General features: G+C 42.4%; 1 protein-coding gene and 1 long non-coding RNA gene across 5 annotated transcripts; one reads left to right on the top strand and one right to left on the bottom strand.

The window, feature by feature from the left end:
• Positions 1 to 210: 210 nt before the first annotated feature.
• On the bottom strand, positions 211 to 6,336 carry LOC137662628 (uncharacterized). Of its 4 annotated transcripts, none has more exons than XR_011048036.1 (4): positions 6,262 to 6,336; positions 5,586 to 5,674; positions 384 to 2,546; positions 211 to 292 (listed from the first exon to the last, which is right to left on the bottom strand). It is a non-coding gene; the product is annotated as an uncharacterized lncRNA (long non-coding RNA). The 4 variants fall into 4 exon arrangements; XR_011048035.1 differs by adding an exon at positions 3,375 to 3,457 and having other exon boundaries at positions 225 to 2,546; XR_011048033.1 differs by having other exon boundaries at positions 225 to 2,546.
• On the top strand, positions 6,038 to 19,697 carry C4H10orf143 (chromosome 4 C10orf143 homolog). The gene is made up of 4 exons (XM_068399229.1): positions 6,038 to 6,123; positions 11,284 to 11,424; positions 11,669 to 11,734; positions 15,580 to 19,697. The coding sequence occupies exons 1-4, from the start codon at positions 6,055 to 6,057 to the stop codon at positions 15,607 to 15,609; spliced, it is 306 nt and encodes a 101-aa protein (XP_068255330.1). The 5' UTR covers positions 6,038 to 6,054; the 3' UTR covers positions 15,610 to 19,697.
• The last annotated feature ends 284 nt before the right edge of the window (positions 19,698 to 19,981 follow it).

The following is a 19,981-nucleotide window of genomic DNA, read 5'->3' as shown; positions in this document are numbered from 1 at the left end:
TTAAAAATCACTAATAATTAACACTTTTGTTGCCAAAATAATGCGGCTTCTGTTTCTAGTGAAGAAAAAGAGATTCCAATACAATGTAATTTAGATAACGAACACAGAAGTTTATAGTATATAAGACTTTATGCATTAGTAAACAGAGCTGGAAAAAAGACTGATGTGGATGTAAGAGGACTCAAAGGCTTCCACGCAGGTCTCTGATTCTCCGTGCTCTTCTTGCAACGTAATCTTTTAGTTCGAGCAGCATCAGGGCAGTAATTTTTTCAAGGACCTTGACACAGGAGCGCTCACACCATAAAGTAACAGCAGGTCATTTAAATTACACTCTTGAAAAAGAAACAACAGGTACGACAGGACAGGCTGGTTGTAGTTCTTACCATTCATATCAGGTTGCTGTTCAGGACTGACTTATTAGCATTTTCCTTCATATTTGCCAAGATGGTCTATGAAAAGAATCAGATATAATGTCAGCCTGGAATTAGATTTTCACTCCTCAAGCTCGCTGCCCATAAATATGCAGCTGTTACAATTCATGGCACGGGAACCAGGATTACCACCGGTGATGGGGAATCACGTTGTGAAGAAATGGAACAGGATAAGAAGAGTGAATATTTTATTTTGCTTTGTCTAATAATACTTAGGTCCTTTTGATGCGGAAAGAGAGAAAGAATCTAATCCAAAGTACCGTCTTATCTCTGTGCTGTTAAAAAGATGGCCATGAAGGATCCTGAAGAATGTTTACTGTTCTTACAGATTTAATGGAAAATTTTGACACATTAATCATCAACAATATTTCATCTGAAATCTCAAAAAGCACAACAGAAATTAATCGAAAATAAAATACTAATAACTCCACTGAGTTACTGCCTTTTCTCAAATACTATTTCTAAGAAAACAAAAGCATGTAAATACTTTTGAAGAAAAGAAAAAGTAAGATGTAAACCCACGTGCTTTTTATTAAACAAATTCTTGTGACATAAAGTACATCACTGACACCACAGGGAAGACCTGAAGTCAGTGTGTGAGACCATAGTAAAGGAACAGGCCAACTAAAAATAGATTCAACTTTAAGACTGTTCTCAGACCAACCTAAATCTTCATTGCTCAGCAATATAGTTGGTTTTTGATGACTTTTGAAAAGAGCAAGTAGAGGATGTATCTGAAAATTTTGGTAAACAGTCTTCACCACTCTTTATCTGTTGTTTATTAATTGACTACATTATCAGAAAGAAAAAAAAAACAAAACAAAAAAGTTCAGAAACAAACTTTTGGAATAAATTAGATGTATTTTAACAAAATTCTAAACAAAGTCTATGAATCATGAGGCGAGATCACTACAGTGTGTTCATCTTAACAATTATATGTTCATCATAATTGGTGTCATGATAAAAGCATCAATTAAAAAGCCTTCACAGGCACAATAAGTATGAGAACCTCAGCTCTGTTTACTGATTGCTGCATCTCTCAGATGAGTGGAGGGAAGGGAATCTAATTCTATATATTTTCTCTGACATTTTAACCTGACAGAAAAACAGTGGCATAATCAGAAATTTGTAAGAATAGACAGTCTTTGGGGAGAGCATATTTGGGATTTTACACTGTATTTCAGTGAGTTCCAGAGCTTTTAAAAATTACTGTTCCTTTCAGTCACAAAACAATTAAAAAAACAGTATTTTTTCCCCATAAAATTTGTTTCAAAGAAAATATTTTGCTTAAATTTCGAATTCTATTTTCTAATGGCCAATTCTTTCTCCTTCTAAGTTTCCTGGTACCACACAAAACGCGCGTTCTGTTTGATCCAAGCATTTCTGCTGTATTAAAGGCAGGCTTATATCGTTGACTGTAATTTTTGCAGTAAGAAAACCCTGTTGTAGTCTGATTAACTCTTGTTTTGTTGTTTATTGTCCATATTGTCCCACTGCCTGACCCTTTTTCAACAAGCAGAGCTATTTTTTCGCTGCGAAGGAATTCAGCTCAAGATGTCGTGGCTGAGATGCTGTTCAGGTCAATGCAACATGGGGTGGAGGGTTAAAGCCCTCACTGGTCTGCAGGCCAAAGCTTCAGGAATGTGTAGGACTTGACTTCAGCTGTAGGATGGATGTAACTCCTGGAAATAAACGTCCTCCTCTGCAGCCTACGTCAACGACAGCTCTGTCACATAATTTAAAACCTCATTCTTCAATAAGGTTCACGAGACCTTTTCAAGGTTCGTTTGGAAGGTAAAAACAAGGACTGCTGTTAAAAATGTATAGGCCTATTGAGACGCTGGAGAACTAAATCTCCCTAACATCAGGCTGTATTTCTGGGCATCCCAGATGGAGTATTTGGCAGCACGGTCCCAGGGAAACCCGGGGCTTCGATGGCTCCAGATTGAACGACAGGCAGCGGGCCAAATTAATCTGGCAAGCCTCCCGTTGAGCCCAGTTGATCTACTGCTCACCTCAAGTTGCGAAGAACTTGCTTGCAGAGGCGATATCCAAACGGGGAGGAAGGGAAACCTGAAGGCGCTCGCTCCCCAGTGCCACTCGTATTTTCCAGCCCTGCCAGAATAAGTCAGTTTATAAAAGAATTGTGTCTTGGCTTTATTTTGCTAATTACCATATCGTAGTGCCCTGCTGAAGTATGGAAATGCATATTCCTTCCAGACACGGGGTTTATTCTGTTATATTCAAGGTGGGAATTCCCTGTAAAATATTGATGTGTTGTAACATAACTCTTGTTCTATCCAGCCCCTGAACCCACGACTTTATGCGTGGCAGAAAAGTTTTGGGTGCTTAATACTATTTTCCTGAGCCGTGCTTAGACAAAGACCTAACAGTAGTGAGACTCTGTAATTCCAGTTAGAAAAAATTAAAGTAGCTGGAAGTTGCTAAGTATTTAGGATATATAAGTTATGTTTTGATAAAGAAATAGTATTTATTACAGTGTAAAATAAAAGCAAATACCTTTAGAATATGCCTAAGCAACACCTTTTCTTCTTTTATCTGGTTACATCCTTTCTCTATTCTGATAGTGCCATGTCCAGGCTTTTATTAAACCCCTCCAGAGATGGTGACTCCACCACCTCCCTGGGCAGCCCCTTCCAATGGCTAATGACCCTTGCTGAGAAGAAAAGGTTGAATGGTTGCATTCAAAGTCAAATTAAAATTTATATTAAAACAGATTATTTTTGTTGATAAAATTATCTTATTTTTGAGTATTTTTTTCCTAGGGGCCTTGATTGTAACTGCTGGATGATACAATTAACACATAAGGTTCTCTCCCTCTTTAAAAATAGCTGTAAATCAAGGCAGAATTGTTTGCCATGTAGCAAGAGATACCCAAGGGTGACAACCTGCTTTCACTGAAGCAAAGATGAGATTCAGTACCTGTGTGCAACCACGTTCCCACCATTCCTCTTGGCTTGTAGGAGCCTTTGTTGTCCCCTTTTATTCTAGGGGGTTCAGAGAGCCTTGAACATGAAGAGAAATAAAAAGGTTGGATGTGATAAGAATGTGTGATATGGTTATAAAGGGTGAAAATGATGGATTCAGAAGGTGAGCATAGAAAACTCGTAATAAATAGAGGGAAGAGGGCACTGGCAATGGTAAGAATACTTAATAGAGATCTGAAAAAACCCTTTCCTGATCAGCACACGTGCTGTCCAGCATTGTATTTTGACTTTGGGATGCATGACACGATGAAATGAAACCCACTTTGGTCCGGAAGAACGTGTAGGTTTGGGAAGTGAAGAGATTGTGTAGCATGAGCGCTGCAAAACAAAGAGCAAATGTTGTGAAAGAAGAGAGGAATTCACTTTAAGACATGTCAGGTCGTAGTATAATAGTGGGAAAAGGCTATGACAGGTCACTAGTTTTCTTGATTAAATGTCAGTAAGAGTTGTATACACAGAATAAAACAAAATGAGGGGGAATTTAACGGGGAATCAAATACAGCAAACAGGGAAATACTGACATTTTCATCTGAGAAAATGGTGAAATTAAGGTTGAAGACCTAAAGATACCAGTTAGCTTTGGACGAGGGATATAAACCAGAACGAACACGTCTGCAACAGAAGAGTTCCCACAGTCATGAGTCTAACAGCACTCAACAAAGTGTGCGGAGAAACAGGTTGGAAGGTGTGCCAGGTTTGTGACTCCTAAATCTATTGACTAAGGGCAAACAGGAGCACAAGAAAACAGGTTTTTTACTGTGAGAGTGGCCAAAGTCTGGAGTAGGCTGCCCAGAGGGGCTGTGGAGGCTCCATCCTTGGAGATACTCAAAACCCCCCAGGGGACAGTGCTGGGGCCCTGCTCTAGGCACCCTGCTTGAGCAGGGACTTGGACCCAATCATCTCAAGAGGTCCCTTCCAACCCAAATGACTCTGTGAAATTATTCTCCTTTTAAATTACCTGGTACTCCATGAAATGATGGTGTTAACAGCAGAGGAAGCACGGAAACATTTAGCAAATGAGCTTAATGGAGGAAAGGGGGAAAACTGAGCAAATGGAGGGAAGAATGAGAAGACTCATTGGTGGAATTGGAAGGTGGCTTTGAAATAACTAAATAAATCTGATTTGATGTGAATGGATTTAGGTTTGGTTCAAACTCTGAAACGACTTATGCTTCAGATGTTCTGCAAACTGGATTACCCAGATTTAGGGTTGGTTTTCTATCGGGCATGTCAAATGCTAAATTAAAAAAAAAAAAAGAATCTGTGGATTATTTTTTTGCGATACGCCCTCAGGCTCAAAGAATGTGACAGAGCATGTACTGCTCAGGTACTTCCCTGTGACTTAATGTGAAATAATTTAGGCAGCTCATTGCCTGCCACCCCAGCAGGAGGGGTGACTTGTGCCAGGCAGCAACAGAACAATATGCAGCAGCCAGGGCAGGAGGAGACCAGGTCACTGCAAGTCCCTGTAATGCTCCACCACTTACCTGAACTTCTGCATGTAGACTGAGGTGCCTGATTTTAGGTCCCTAAATCTAAAAGTCATAATCATTACTCTCAGTGCTGCTGAAACTTCTAACTACTCCCTAGTGCAGAGTTCTTTGGTGCACCACCACATGGCATCTAAATGTTTCTTTTAGAGAAGGACAACTGCAACAGAATCAGGAGCCAAGCCAAGGTGTTCTTGTCCTTACTCCTCAGTGTAGTGGGTCCTATTTGAGACGTGAACTTTTTATTCCTTGGCTTTTGTCACGCACACAACGCTGGGCACGTGTAGTTTTCCCTTTGTAATTTCCACGTGGCTTCTGATCTTTCCTGCGACTCTTAAAGGAGGTTTAGTTCTTTGGGCAAGATCTAATTACAAAATAAGCTCCAACAACAAAAAACTAAATCTAAATCTACATCTTTTTCTTCTCAGCAAGGGTCATTAGCCATTGGAAGGGGCTGCCCAGGGAGGTGGTGGAGTCACCATCTCTGGAGGGGTTTAAGAAAAGCCTGGACATGGCACTTAGTGCCCTGGTCTAGTTGCCATGGTGGTGTCAGGGCAATGGTTGGACTCGATGAGCCCAGAGGGCTCTTCCAACCTCATTGATTCTGTGTGTGTGTGATTCTCTTCCCTAGGAAGTATTTTTTTTCTCCTACCTACCGTGCCAGCTTTAAAACTCTCCGTTTATTTCCACCTCAGTCATACTTTGACGTGGGTTTGGCTCTCCGATGTGTCGGCACTCCTGCAGCCTGCGGGCACAGAAATTAACGCTGTGAATCACACAGTCACGCACACACGAACCCAAATAATTCTAAAAAAAATTCTACAGAAAAAAAAATTTCTACAGAAATTCTAAAGGAAAAATAAAGCCCGTCCTGCGCTCACCGCCGCTCCTGCCCGGGGCAGGGTTTGAGGCAGAGCACGGAGGTTACGGGAGAGCCGGAGATCGCTTGAAATCGTTGCGCTCCCGCGTCACCGGTTTAAGAAACACGCACAAAGCTGCGGAAGCGCCGGTGATGACGCAACACCCCCATGACGTCACGCCCCGCCCCTCCGCGGGAGCCACGCTGCTGCCCCGGCCCCGCCGCGCGCGGGCAGCGGCGGCCGCGGGGCCCGCCCGGAGCCCGCCATGGCGGCGGTGCCGCTGCCCGCGCGGGGGCGGCGCGGACACGAGCCGGAACCGGGGGAGCCGGAGCGCGTGAGTTGCGCCCGCCCGCGGGGGAGGCGGCGGGAACCACCGAGGGCGGGGGCGGGGGGAGAGCGCCCTTGGAGCTTCCCGGCAGCGGCGGGAGCGGCCTCCGCGGCCCGGCTGCGGGGGCTCCGTGCGCGGCCTTACCGGGCTGGGCAGGGCCGGCGGTCAGCCCCGCGCCTGGCGGCGGGGGGGGCTGTGGGGCGGCGCGGCGGCCCTTGGCCCCGGGGCCGTGGCGCGGGCGGTGCCCCCTGGCGGCGGCGCGGCGGCGGTGCGGTGAGGGCCGGCGGCAGCGCGGGGTGCGGAGGGAGGCGGCGGTGCCCCTTAGCCTCCCGCAGGCCGCCGTTAACGGGGCCGCGCGGGTGGCGCCGCCGCGGAGCGCGGCCGTGCGCGGGGCAGCGGTACCGGGGTCGGTCAGGGCTGTGTGAGCGCCGTCGGGTTCCGGCCAGCCGGGAGGCGGCGGGTCTGCACGCCCGCTCCCATCGTTCCAAGTGGAATTTCACTAAATACACTTTCTTTTTTTCTTCTTTCCTTTTTTCTCCCTTTTTTCTCCTTTTTTCCTTTTTTCCCCCTTTTTTCCTTTTTTCCCTTTTTTCTCCTTTTTTCTCTCCTTTTTTCCTCCTTTTTTCTCTCCTTTCTCCTTTTTTCCTCCTTTTTTTCTCTTTTTTCCTCTTTTTTCGGTTTTTTCCCTCCTTTTTTTCCTTTTTTTTCCTCTTTTTTTCCTCCTTTTTTTTCCTCCTTTTTTTTCCTCCTTTTTTCCCCTCCTTTTTCCCCTCCTTTTTTCCCCTCCTTTTTTCCTCCTTTTTTCCTCTTTTTTCCCTCCTTTTTCCCTCCTTTTTTCCCTCCTTTTTTCCTCCTTTTTTCCTCTTTTTTTCCTCCTTTTTCCCTCCTTTTTTTCCCCTCCTTTTTTTCCCCTCCTTTTTTTCCCCTCCTTTTTTTCCCCTCCTTTTTTTCCCCTCCTTTTTTTCCCCTCCTTTTTTTCCCTCCTTTTTTTTCCTCCTTTTTTTTTTCCTCCTTTTTTCCCAATGCCCTCGTTACCAGGTGCCATTATCAATGCTCTCTCTTTTCTGCTCTCCTGACTCCGAGATGCGCCTCACAACAACGATGTGCTGAGCATTTCTGTGTTGCGTTTCTGGCAGAGTTTTCCGTTTCAGCTAACCTTTGGGTCTGTGCGTTTCTCCAGTCAGATTCATTCCGACAAGGTGTCTCTCATCCACCACCTTGTAAGCGTCTTTCTTCCTGATCAGTGGCACGCTGTTCGCTTTGCAGAAGTCAACAGGAGTTCCAAGAAAAACTTACCCTGGTGTTCGCGCTCTCCCCAACTGTTACTTTATCGTCCCTGTTCATGCGTGACTTGGGGAAAAACTTGCATAGTTCGGGGCTAACCTCAGAGAGAGACCTGGGAGTGCTGATCGACAGCCGGCTAAACACGAGCCAGCAGTGTGCCCAGGTGGCCAAGAAGGCCAATGGCATCCTGGCCTCTATTAGGAATAGTGTAGCCAGCCGGTCTGGGGAAGTGATCGTCCTTCTGTACTCAGCACTGGTGAGGGGCACCTTGAATCCTGTGTCCAGTTCTGGGCCCCGCACTTCAAGAGAGATGTTGAGGTGTTGGAGCGAGTCCAGAGGAGGGCGACCAAGCTGGTGAAGGGTCTGGAGGGTCTGACCTACGAGGAACGGCTGAGGGAGCTGGGGGTGTTTAGCCTGGAGAAGAGGAGGCTCAGAGGTGACCTTAGTGCAGTCTACAACTACCTGAAGGGAGGTTGTAGCGCAGTGGGAGTCGGCCTCTTCTCCCAGGCAACCAGCGATAGGACAAGAGGACACAGCCTCAAGCTTGGCCAGGGGAGGTTCAGGTTGGACATTAGGAAGCATTTCTTCTCAGCAAGGGTCATTAGCCATTGGAAGGGGCTGCCCAGGGAGGTGGTGGAGTCACCATCTCTGGAGGGGTTTAAGAAAAGACTGGACATGGCACTTAGTGCCCTGGTCTAGTTGCCATGGTGGTGTCAGGGCAATGGTTGGACTCGATGATCCCAGAGGGCTCTTCCAACCTGAGTGATTCTGTGATTTATCAGAGACATAGCATTTGCAGAGAAGAGGAGGATGGTCTGTTCATTGAACGTTCTGTGACTGACAAGGTTACACAGGAAAGAAGTGTAACCTGTTTTTGAGGTTACACAGGCAAATAATAGCTTTCTTCTGGTTCATGAATTGCAGCTTGTCCCCTAACGAAAGCATTGAGCCAGCTGCCTGAAGACCAGATAAAATTCTTCTCAAACTTCTGTGACAGTGACTCAGAATTGCTGTCGCCACCTCTGTAGATGGCAGAATACACAAGTCAAGCTCTGCAAGGTGGTCTTAAAAAGATAACTTTTCTTAGTGCAGTTCAGGGCTGTAGACCAGCCTAGACAAGACATTAGAGGCTGGTTTTGTTCTACAACAGCAGTTGTCACGGTCCAGATTAGAACTGAGTCATCACGGCTTAACGGGTTTAAGGGAACAATACGCCCGGGCAACTAGTGATAGGACAAGAGGACACAGCCTCAAGCTTTGCCAGGGGAGGTTCAGGTTGGACATTAGGAAGCATTTCTTCTCAGCAAGGGTCATTAGCCATTGGAAGGGGCTGCCCAGGGAGGTGGTGGAGTCACCATCACTGGAGGGGTTTAAGAAAAGACTGGACGTGGCACTTAGTGCCATGGTCTAGTTGCCAGGGTGGTGTCAGGGCAATGGTTGGACTCGATGATCCCAGAGGGCTCTTCCAACCTCATTGATTCTGTGATTCTCTGATTGAGCTGCTGCAGTTGTGTGCGCTATCACAGAGGCGAGGTGGACCTCCTACGCTTAACCTTGCTGACTGGTGAGGTGGTGGGATTTTTTAGCCAAATAATGGACAACTATTTTGTGTCTCAGATCTTGGCTAGCAGCATGAGCCCTAGTGGCAACGCAGACAAGGTGCTTTCCTTTGTAACTCGTACAGCTGTGACGCTCTACGGAGTTTCGCACGTTTTAGGTCTAACATCAGAACATTTGTCACTCCTGTCCTTGGGATTCTGCCCTTTTTGGGTTTTAAGCCATTGCCAGAACCGGGGCTTGAAGTCATTACAGCCAGCAGGGCAGCTCTGAGCTCAGCTCTACTGGCTGAAGCAAGCAGGGCCAGGCTGATCCCTGGCTTTGGGGTGACAACTATTTTGGAGCGTTAATCATCCTCTTCTTTGCTGTGGCCGTCATGCAGTGTCCTGTGCTAGCGGCTGTTGTCACTGGGGAAGATTCCCTACAGGTTTTCCTGCTCTCCCTCAGCTCCTGCTGTATGTTATACATACGTACACACGATTTCCTTTTGCACGTTGATGTAGTTAGTTGCATGTATGTCAGAAACTTGCCTTCCTTAAAAACATTTTCCGTCGTATTTAGGTTAGTTATTTCGATGTGGCTGGTTTGTGCACCGGTTTAGTTTCGCTGTTTACAAAAAGCAGCATCTCTGAGGCCTTTATCCTTTCAGCATCAGCGAAAATGCGTGTGTTTTTCCAGGACTGGAAAAGAAAGTTCCAGCATATCTTCTCTGCAGAGACCTGTTTCCTACCTGTTGAAGGACAGTATGGGATTTGCTGTTGCTTGTCTTAAACCATATTTCCAAGCTGGATGTAGCGTGATCATTCCCTTACAAAAGTCCAGAGGAGGGTGACCAAGGTGAAGGGTCTGGAGGGTCTGACCTACAAGGAATGGCTGAGGGAGCTGGGGGTGTTTAGCCTGGAGAAGAGGAGGCTCCGAGGTGACCTTAGTGCAGTCTACAACTGCCTGAAGGGAGGTTGTAGTGGAGTGGGAGTCGGCCTCTTCTCCCGGGTAACTAGCGACAGGACAAGAGGACACAGCCTCAAGCTTCACCAGGGGAGGTTCAGGTTGGCCATTAGGAAGCATTTCTTCTCAGCAAGGGTCATTAGCCATTGGAAGGGGCTGCCCAGGGAGGTGGTGGAGTCACCATCTCTGGAGGGGTTTAAGAAAAGCCTGGACATGGCACTTAGTGCCCTGGTCTAGTTGCCATGGTGGTGTCAGGGCAATGGTTGGACTCGATGATCCCAGAGATCTCTTCCAACCTAGTTGATTCTGTGAAAGTAGTCATTTTGATGAAATCCTTGCTTACCTTGTGAATGGAGAGCTCGTTGATCCTTATTAATCACAGGCTCTTTGAATCCTGCACTACGCCTGCTCTGTGCGCAGGCAGGATTGATGTATTGATTGTTTCTTTCCTAAGAGAGAGAATTCCAGAGTGAAGTCTTCCCCGAAGCCTGCTAGAAACTTCCACAAACTGTCTTGGCGTTGGTATGATAAGTTTGTCAGCCATCTCCTCTGCATGCTGAATTCCCGTCACTGATGCTAAGCATCTTAAGCCCCCCAAAAAACAGGACCTTGAATTTATTTTTAATAAGCCAGATTTCTTCTGATGTATGGCAGTAAGTCATTTTTTCCCTTTTCCCTTCATCTTGCTGGTTACGCTGCTGTACCACTACGCTGCACCTTTTAATAAAGGACAAGTTCTGCAGCAACAAAGGGAAGATATTTTCCCAGTGGAAGGCGGTCTGTCTTTAGAAGACCTCAAGACTTTTTGTTATTATATTATTCACTTTCTTAGTACAATACATAGTTCACTGTTTTACTTCCCATCCAGATATCCTGTATTCCTTGATAGCGTTCTCGTTTCAACTGTTTGCCGCTGAGGTTCCTGCTGTATTGATCCGTTTTATTTTTGCTTAGCGTATTCACATTTTAAATTTAGTTTCCACACGTCTTCTGCCTGTGAAATCAGGTGCTTGTGAAAGAGATGGAATATTGTTATTCCTTAAACAAAGTTTGTTCAGAAAGGCATCAGAAAAAAATTAAACGCCATCCGAAATGAGACACTAATGGAGGGTGAAGCGTGCTCTTTCCCCAGGGGCATTTTATCCCCAGTTTATGAAACTGAAGCACGGAGACGTTTAGGGAGACCTGCGGATTTCCCTGCTCGTCCAGCGCGAGATGCGGCGTTAAATATAGAATTTTGGTGTTCTGGCCTGGTGTCTGGCAGGCCGTTACTAACTTACTGCTCTTCCCTGTCACTCATACAAAATAAAAGCCTGAAAACTTGTATTCAATGGCCTGTGCCTTGTGAAGACGTGTAAATATTGCTTTTGATTCTTTCAGAAGCGAGCGTGCAAGCCGTTAGAAGCCATTCCAAAGGAGGCTGATGCTCGCCTCATTGATTGTGCCATGGAGCTGGATTCTCAACAGAAGATCTCCACAGACTGTGGTCCTTGGGCTACAAAGACAAAGCAGAATTCAATGGTATGTTCACACCGTCAACAACATCTATTTTTTAGAAGAACACATTTAAAATATGTCTTATTTATGGCACTTAGTGCCATGGTCTCGTTGACATGGTGGTGTCAGGGCAGTGGTTGGACTCGATCCCAGAGGGCTCTTCCAACCTGGCTGATTCTGTGATTCTGTGATATATTTTATAATAAAATTGCAAATAATTGCCCCCTCCCTTTTTTTTTGATGGTTTGTATATGTTTTTGTTCATTAGATATTTGAAAACCATGGAAGCAGAGGTACTGCCCAGCCTTGCCCAAGATGTATTGCTGGAGAATCTGTAAGTATATTAACCTGCTTTCTGTGACATAAAAGATAGAGTTGTTCTTAAGTATTAGATCCATAAAACATCAAGTTAATAAAAACCGCAATTACATTTCTCAGGAATAAAGCATGTAAATAAAAGAAGGCAGATTGATTTAGCATTTCTGAGGCACGCCAGCAGAGCACAAACTAATATGTTTCCAGCAGCAGATGGAAAATATGGAGAATGCAAACACATTTTTCAAATTCACTCTAAAAAGCAGAGTTTAGGAAGGAACTGAAGCAAACGGTAACATACAACTTCCTCTACCCCATTTTTGTATCTTTCTTGATCATAATAAAATATTCAGGAATCCCATTATTTTTTTCTCTAATTGGATACTGCCTTTCCAAAGAGCCCAAAGATTTTAACAGTGTAGACGTACCAGAGCTGGTTTTAAACAAGCTAGCTGAAGAGCCAGCAGCAATCAGAGCTCTGCACAGACAACTTGGCTTCTCTGAAAAATGGTGCAAGGATTTGGACAGCTGAACAGCGCTGACTTCTGAGCTGATCCAAGACAGGCTCCTCTGGCCTCCAAAGCAAGCTGGTTAAAACTTGTATTTTTTTATTCGTGTAGGCTGTAGTCACAGCTATGATTTGGCACTGTGTAGTATGCCATAACACTGCAGCAGTAGCACTAGAATCTCCCACTAAGAGGTGACAGTGATCTTAACCACCCTTTTTTTCCCCTGGATACAAGGCCAAAACCCTCAAGAGATAATGACTGGTAACAGTGAAAGAGGGTGTAGTTTTCCTACAGTTCCATTTTTCATGCAAATTGTCTAACCAAAGTTTAGGAAGTTTCTTAAATGTATGTGAGCTACTCTTGACTTTTGTTTGCATCCTTTTGAGCCATCATACAGGATTCCTTAGAGAGCCAGAAATGAGGTGAGGCGTGAGGGAACACCGTGCATTTCTTCAGAAAGGCTGAATGTTTATCACAAAATCTTTGATTGGATGGAATTAATGGCCAAGTTTCCACTGAATGCTATCAGACTGAAGTTGCTGTCCTAAGTCAGGAGCTGTGGCTGAAAAGATGTTTACCATGTTAATGTATTTCTGCTCATCTTTTAAAAATAAAATAGAAAATAGATCCAGGGCTGACTTTAGGAATATAGAAACCACTGTGACCATCATATTTGGTGACCTTATTGCAGTCTACAACTACCTGAAGGGAGGTTGTAGCGCAGTGGGAGTCGGCCTCTTCTCCCAGGCAACCAGCGATAGGACAAGAGGACACAGCCTCAAGCTTCGCCAGGGGAGGTTCAGGTTGGACATTAGGAAGAATTTCTTCTCAGCAAGGGTCATTAGCCATTGGAAGGGGCTGCCCAGGGAGGTGGTGGAGTCACCATCTCTGGAGGGGTTTAAGAAAAGCCTGGACATGGCACTTAGTGCCCTGGTCTAGTTGCCATGGTGGTGTCAGGGCAATGGTTGGACTCGATGATCCCTGAGGGCTCTTCCAACCTGGTTGATTCTGTGATTCTGTATATATGTGGATTACCAAGTTTGTGCTTTCCAGATGTTTTACAGTCTTTGGGAGCACGGAGGACATCTCAGGGATTAAAACCCAAAAAAAAGAAGATAACATCTTGGGATTAAACCCCAAATTGGCACATTAGGAAGTCAGTTTTGTTGTATTCCAGAGTTACAGCGACAACAGCAGAGTTTGTAAAATTCTTCTATGCCAGTGACCACTTAATTTTGGAAAATTATGGCTGCTTTTATGTAACATGAGTACAAATATCGTAATGCCAAATAACACCATTCCTATTTTAAGTCAGATTAGCCTGACATGTTTTTTTCCTATGGCCTAGTAATGAACTTGAGATAAAAACCAGTTAACTCGAGGGGGTAACATTCACCACTTTCACATTGATGTATTGAAGTTTGCTTACAATGGATGACCTGTTCTACTCACTTTTAAATGTTTTTCAGCTACAGCTGTAAGAAACAGGGAGAACAACTTGCTACCTTTACTCAGTGAGAACTGGAATCTCAAAACTAAACAATTTTTCCACTTGACTGTCCTGTGCTTTCAATATAGAAACTCAAGGTAGTGTTATAAAAAATCTGGAGCCCTTGTAGAGCTACTGCTAGACTTCTTGCTAAATTAGCCTCATATTGTTGAGTTGAAATGGAAAACGCTTTGCTCAAAGCAGAGTGATTTTAAATATGACTCATTTTAAATAAGATGCTGATTTCCGTGATGTACCCTGTAGTGGGGGAAAAAGTTTACCCATGTGTGTTGCAAAATGTCAAATATAAATTAGAGTTTAAGGAGTAACATACAATGTTTGGTGATGGAATAATGAAGTTAGCGTATATATTCATATATATGCATCCACATCATATATGTGGATGATGAACTGATCATAGAGATTTGTTAATTGTGTTCTCTTCGGATAATCAGTTATTTGTGGCCAGTAACGTAACAGATAATACAGTTATATTTCAATAAATTTGGTAGAAATTATATTAGTAAACTGCTTTCATTCTTAAAATAATAAAAAGCTTATCTTTAGAGTATAATGTCTAGCGAGCCAGTAAGAGCTCAGATAAATTTCTTCACAGTTAAAATTTCACTTCAGGGAAATCAGTGTGTCACAGTGATTAACATACATTATGTAAATCCTCCAGAACAGCTGAAATGAACAGAAGGGAGGAGCCTGCAGATAGCAAGATAAAGAATGTTGGGATTTTTTTCCACAATAATAATGTTACAATCCTATCAGCAGCTTTATTCTGCTGATCATCGGGAAATTCACATACACTAAAACATCCAAACTGGAACGAGTCAAACACAAAGCACATTGCCCTGAGACAGTTTTTCATTGCTGTGGGTAATCTGATCAGGATTGTATTTCGCATCAAGAAATCCTAATATTTATGGAGCTAATCAGCCATGGGAGGAACTTCACTAACATCAGCTTTCCTGAATACATTTATTTCTGTGTCACTACTTCAACACGGATAAAGGCATTATCACTATTAGGTTTGTTCTCTTAACTTCTAGACCTCTTTTTCTACATTTAATGACTACCACATGTTTCAGAAGGAATAAGAAGTGTCTTAAACCACAATTTGAGAAAGGAGTACTGCTCTGGTTGCATTTGGTGTAAGCTTTCTTTGGACTAATGTGTTATTGACTATTTTAGACTTCAAGGAAGAGGAAGAAGTGGTGTTAACTAGGAGGAAGCTAGGTAGGATTTCAGGGCAGGGAGAACATCATCATTCTTGAGATTTTTCTGTGTTACGTGATAACTAAAGATAACACTTGTTGTTCTAAAAGTATTACTGTGAATACATGCTTTAAACAAATACAATGTGATATTAACAAATACAATGTGATATAAACAAATACAATGTGATATAAACAAACACAACGTGATATAAACAAATACAATGTGATATAAACAAATACAGACTTGAGTTTAAAATAAAAGTTGCCAACCAGAAAGTAAATTTCTGTTCTATCCTCAAAATCTTCAAACATTTAATGGTTACACAGAGTAAGGTATCTATGTTATAGATACAAGTATGATGGTGAAATTATCTATCTCCTGTATGGGTACATTTTAACTTCATGTGCAAAACAAGTATCATAACTCAGTCACGCTGCTTATACAGATTACACTGAACATCCCCTTTGCTGTCCAGATTTTAGTTGTCCACTATTCCTTCAGGAAAAAAAGGGAACATTCATGATGCAGTTAGTGGAACTGTGGGTTTCTTTTAAAATAAAGTTTGAAAACATATACTGAGGACAAAACTTGAGTTTTGGATGAGAGAATTTTTAGTGACATGAAATTTTGTCATTTCAGGGACACTTCAATCATATCCTGGGCTTCTAGAAATTGCAAGACAGCAGATCAGCAGCACTGCTTTTCTTTTTAGATTCTAAAGATGCCCCTGTGGACCCTGTACAGCTGGATGTGGGTACCTTCACTCACGGCGTGATTTGTGTGGGGTGTTCAGCACAGAGCAGTTTGCTGTATGTGTTACTCTTTCACTGCACAATTATGGACATCATTGTTTTTACACTTAAAAAAATGCTTCTGCTTTTAAGGTAGTTTAATATGTTAAGAAGAAAAAAAAAGAGTTGATTTAATGTTTTAGAGTATTTAGGTTGATCTGGCCTTTGGCCCAGCCTTCACCTGGGACTGAGCCAAAGGTTGTGTTGATACAAGAGATTTTCCTGTCTCTCTCGGGCACTTTCTCTGATACTTTTGGAAAATGGTCCTTACATTTACATGGGTGCAGGGCCTGCAGCTTTAACTCAGCCCTATATATGCAGCCAGAAATGGGAGGACAGAAATGTCTTCATTTTTAGGTGGCTGTTCAGCTTTGCAGCTGTGAAGGCCAGTAAAAATCCTATTGAAACTTATGGTTAAATCCAAAGTGTGCATCCAGGTATCTTACACTCTTCACTGCTGGTTTGTTTGTAAAGAGCAGAGTTTGTGAACGTGGTGAGTGAGTATCTGATAGAAACAGTAGTACTAGTTGGACAATGCTCTACAGAGCAAAGATGAATAGTAATTCAGCTCTGTGGAGCCCTCACAAAGTTGATAAGATACTGTCTCACACTCCCTGACTCCGTCTCTCCAGTTATTGTGATATTAGAACAAATCTGTTTAGCCTTGAACTTGTCATCCGACGTAATTTTATTGGCTTGTCACAAATAATTTCATCTACGTTTTGCCAGTATATGGGACTATGTAATTTTTAAACACGTTCAGAGTTTTTGACTCTGAGGTAGCTGAGTTGTGCTGTTTGGGTGTGACACTTGAGTGGCTGCTCTGGTTTAAGCAGAAGGGTCCTGAATGCTCAGAACTGAATGGCAGCGTGTTAACCCTCTGCACTGGAGGGGAATCGCTGTGACCTGCCAAAGTTCACCAAGAAAGCAATATCTCCGCTGTCTGGAGAGCTGCTGAGCTGTAGCTGTGCCCTGCTGCCACTCAGTTTTCGGGCAGAGTTCAACCCCAAACAGATACGGAGGGATGACAGCGTGTGGCCTCTCCTGTTCTGAGAGCAGCCAGTAGCCAGTTTAAATTAAAATGGTAGCTCCAAAGTTGCAAAAAATCTAGTGACAGGCTTTTAAAGGTTAGTTTCCCAGTGGGGTTTATCAGACTGCAAAAGCCTTAGACAAAGGTTTTTCAGAGCCCTAGAATGCTTCCCGTGTTGTGTGTGGAGTTGTATCTAGCACTGAGTTGACTGTTATTATGGAGATATTCTTCCTAAATATATGAATATCATATAAATACTGAATTCAATTAAGTAATAGATGAGGAAATAAGTCTATAAAACCTGCACTAAACTGGCATACAGACTGGTTAGCAAAGAATAAGTTTCCTCCAAGCCAGCATAAATTTTCGTTACATCAGAAGTATTTTCAAAGCTAAATTTTTCAGACACTTCAAAATTTTCTTCAATAACAAGAACAGCACAATCTGTTAAAAGATCAAATCTCCAAGACACACAGCAGTTTTAAAAATTGTGTTGTCCCTGTTACCTTGAAGATCTGAAACTCATCTTGAATCCTCCCACTCCCCGTACAGGTTGAAGCAAGCAGTAGTATCTATCCAAGCAGTAGTATCTATCCAACCTAGAAAGGAACATATCCTCACTTGAAATGACAGTATGATAAGCCAATCCCTGTATGCTGATATCAGTTTATCAGCTAGTGCAAAATAACAATAGAAAATGTTTTCTGAAGACTGAAATGACCAATATTTGTTACCAGGATAGCTAGATCATATTTTGTGGGCAATTCATTTTTGCAACCCTTTCCAACCCTTGTTTTTTAAAAATCCTGGTAATAATAATATCAGTTAAAAAAAAAATGGCTAAGCATCAGTTACTGTGCTGTAAAAGTTGAAATAGCTGCTCGAAGGTGAAAGGTATCTGAAAGTTTAGTTATTGCAGAATTACTCAAAACCTGTTGTGCTTCGTCAAGTAAAATGTACAAGTAATGAGTAGAACAGTGTATGGTCAAAATTTAGGGTAGCCAAAGAGATGAATGTTAAAAGTAGATTTAGACTCCATGAGGGAAGAGTTTTCTGCTAGAATATATCAGAGCAAAGTAGCATGCCATCATGTTCAGAACACAGGGGATATGTCCATGGATTGTCAAACCAAAAGGGTGCTTTTCATTTAAATATCTCAAATTTTATCGTGTTAAGAATTCACAGATACCTGTGTATATATTTCTTCTGTTTGCTTTAAACTTAATGGTATTTTAATCTGGTGTGGAATATGGTAAAACCGAGAACCAACTAGTTTTCCTTATGGTCCTCGTAGGCTTTGTGCCATGTTCTTTTTAATTCTTCTCCTTTTAGAATAACCATGACTTGTTTTTTTGTAAAATCTTACTGTACCTAAATCACAGGACTGGTCATAGTTCCTGGCTGCATTACAGAGGCTGATGAAGTCATTCCAGGGTTCGATTTTAATGTAATTTTCTCATATCAGTCTTCCTATTGTTACTGGACACTGTGCAGGGATTTTATTACACTGTCCACCCTGGCTCTCAGGACTGTCCTTGGAGATTACTGCAGCTCTACAGCTGAGCAAAACGGGAGAACTTTATCCTGTAAACTTGAGTAAAAAGGGCACAAGTAAGGTTCTTTTTGTTTAACTATAGCCTGTTGCATTCTTCAGGAACACAATATAGGATATAAGTCAGATCAATTCTGTAATAATATTTAAATTTAAAAACCCCTCTGTTCCCCTACCAATGTCATCTGTTTTGAAAATGAACTCCAAAAAGGGGTGTAGAAATAAGATAGTTAGCAGGTTAACTCCGCTCATTTTCAGCCTATCCCAATTACCACTGTCACATAGTTCTACTATGTGTAGTAGAATAGAAAAGGAATGAAAAACACTTGGCAGTTCTCATCTCTGCTGCATCATAACAATTTGTAATGAAAGAGTATTAAAAAAAAAGTTTGATACAGAAATGTGATGCCTTTCTGCCTTAGCAAAGATTTGTACCTTTCTATTCTTTCCGAGGTGATAAGAGTTTTAACTTTTGTATCCCAAACATTTCAGTTTCCAGGATAATCTTCCCTACTTACTCAACTGCAAAAGCACCAGCCAGGGTCGGTGGGGAACATCTAACTCGGTGTCCTGCGTGCTCTAGGGAGTAGTAAGTGGACACACGGGAAGAGTCCAAGAAACAGGACACATCAAATGGAAAGACTCTTTACAAACACAAACCCAGTATTTTATATTGGGTTTTGTTGTGAGCATCCTTTCTTGTCTCAGAGCTAAGCCTTGAACACCAAATATCACAAAAATTCTGAAAACGTCAATAGTTTCCAACAGTATTTTTTTATTTGCTATTGTTTGTTGATTAAAAAAATGTATTGGCTATTGGGAGATAACTTTAAAGTGAATCTTTTGGCTAGGAGGTGATTCCTTACTCCGTGCTTTCTAACGGGGCAAGGAATGCATTTATAAATCAGCCAGTATGAAAACAAACTGTAGTTTAATAGTTTAATATATTGAAGGTTTATAATAGTGGTATTTTTTAATATAATTGTAATTTGTTTCAGGATTTGTCAGTCAGAATCGTGTAGCTGTTGTGGTTGGTACAGGTGAATGCCGTGCAGGCTGGGACGGGTGGATATTTCTTTAAAGCAGATTTGTGTCAAATCTGCAGAAGAACCACAAAATTATTTTTGTAAGACTTTTCTTCACTTTGTATAACTATGAAATTTTGTTTTGTTGATAAAATTATATACTCTATATTTCCTAATACTGTGGCTTGTGCACAAAATAACCTCAGTGATACTTGACTCACATGTATATAGCAAAATAGGCGTGTGGTCTGTTTTTAATTCAGGTTAAAATGATATCAGCTAATATTTTTAACTTTGTATTTTGTAAATTGTTACTTACAAAAGCAGAAGCATTAAACACCACTTTGGCTACAGTCTGACACTGACTGGTTCTGTTATTCTGTTAATAGTTTAATTGCATTCTGCAGACACAGAGGTATAAAGGTAAATAGAAGCTGTTTGTAGTCTGTGTTACGTGCGGCGTAGCCCACACAGTGTTTCCCCCTCACGGCCTCAACGTGGCTGTTAAACCCCATACAGAATGGACGCTGCCCTTTGAAGCCCTTACCTTGACTTGCCATTTCTGAAAAGAATCTTCAAAAAATAACATGAAACTTGTCTGATAAATAAGTACGTGTTAACTTACTTGCTTGCGTTTATTCCA

This window comes from Nyctibius grandis, chromosome 4, assembly GCF_013368605.1.
Source record: "Nyctibius grandis isolate bNycGra1 chromosome 4, bNycGra1.pri, whole genome shotgun sequence".
NCBI lineage: Eukaryota > Metazoa > Chordata > Aves > Nyctibiiformes > Nyctibiidae > Nyctibius > Nyctibius grandis.
This window is presented reverse-complemented; position numbering and strand designations above follow the sequence as displayed.

What these genes read in the sequence shown, in the direction of transcription:
- C4H10orf143 (XM_068399229.1), top strand. Translation starts at nt 6,055, where the DNA reads ATGGCGGCGGTGCCGCTGCCCGCGCGGGGGCGGCGCGGACACGAGCCG. An exon ending in AACCGGGGGAGCCGGAGCGC is followed by an intron (nt 6,124 to 11,283) that starts GTGAGTTGCGCC and finishes TGATTCTTTCAG; the next exon opens with AAGCGAGCGTGCAAGCCGTT. An exon ending in AGACAAAGCAGAATTCAATG is followed by an intron (nt 11,425 to 11,668) that starts GTATGTTCACAC and finishes TTTGTTCATTAG; the next exon opens with ATATTTGAAAACCATGGAAG.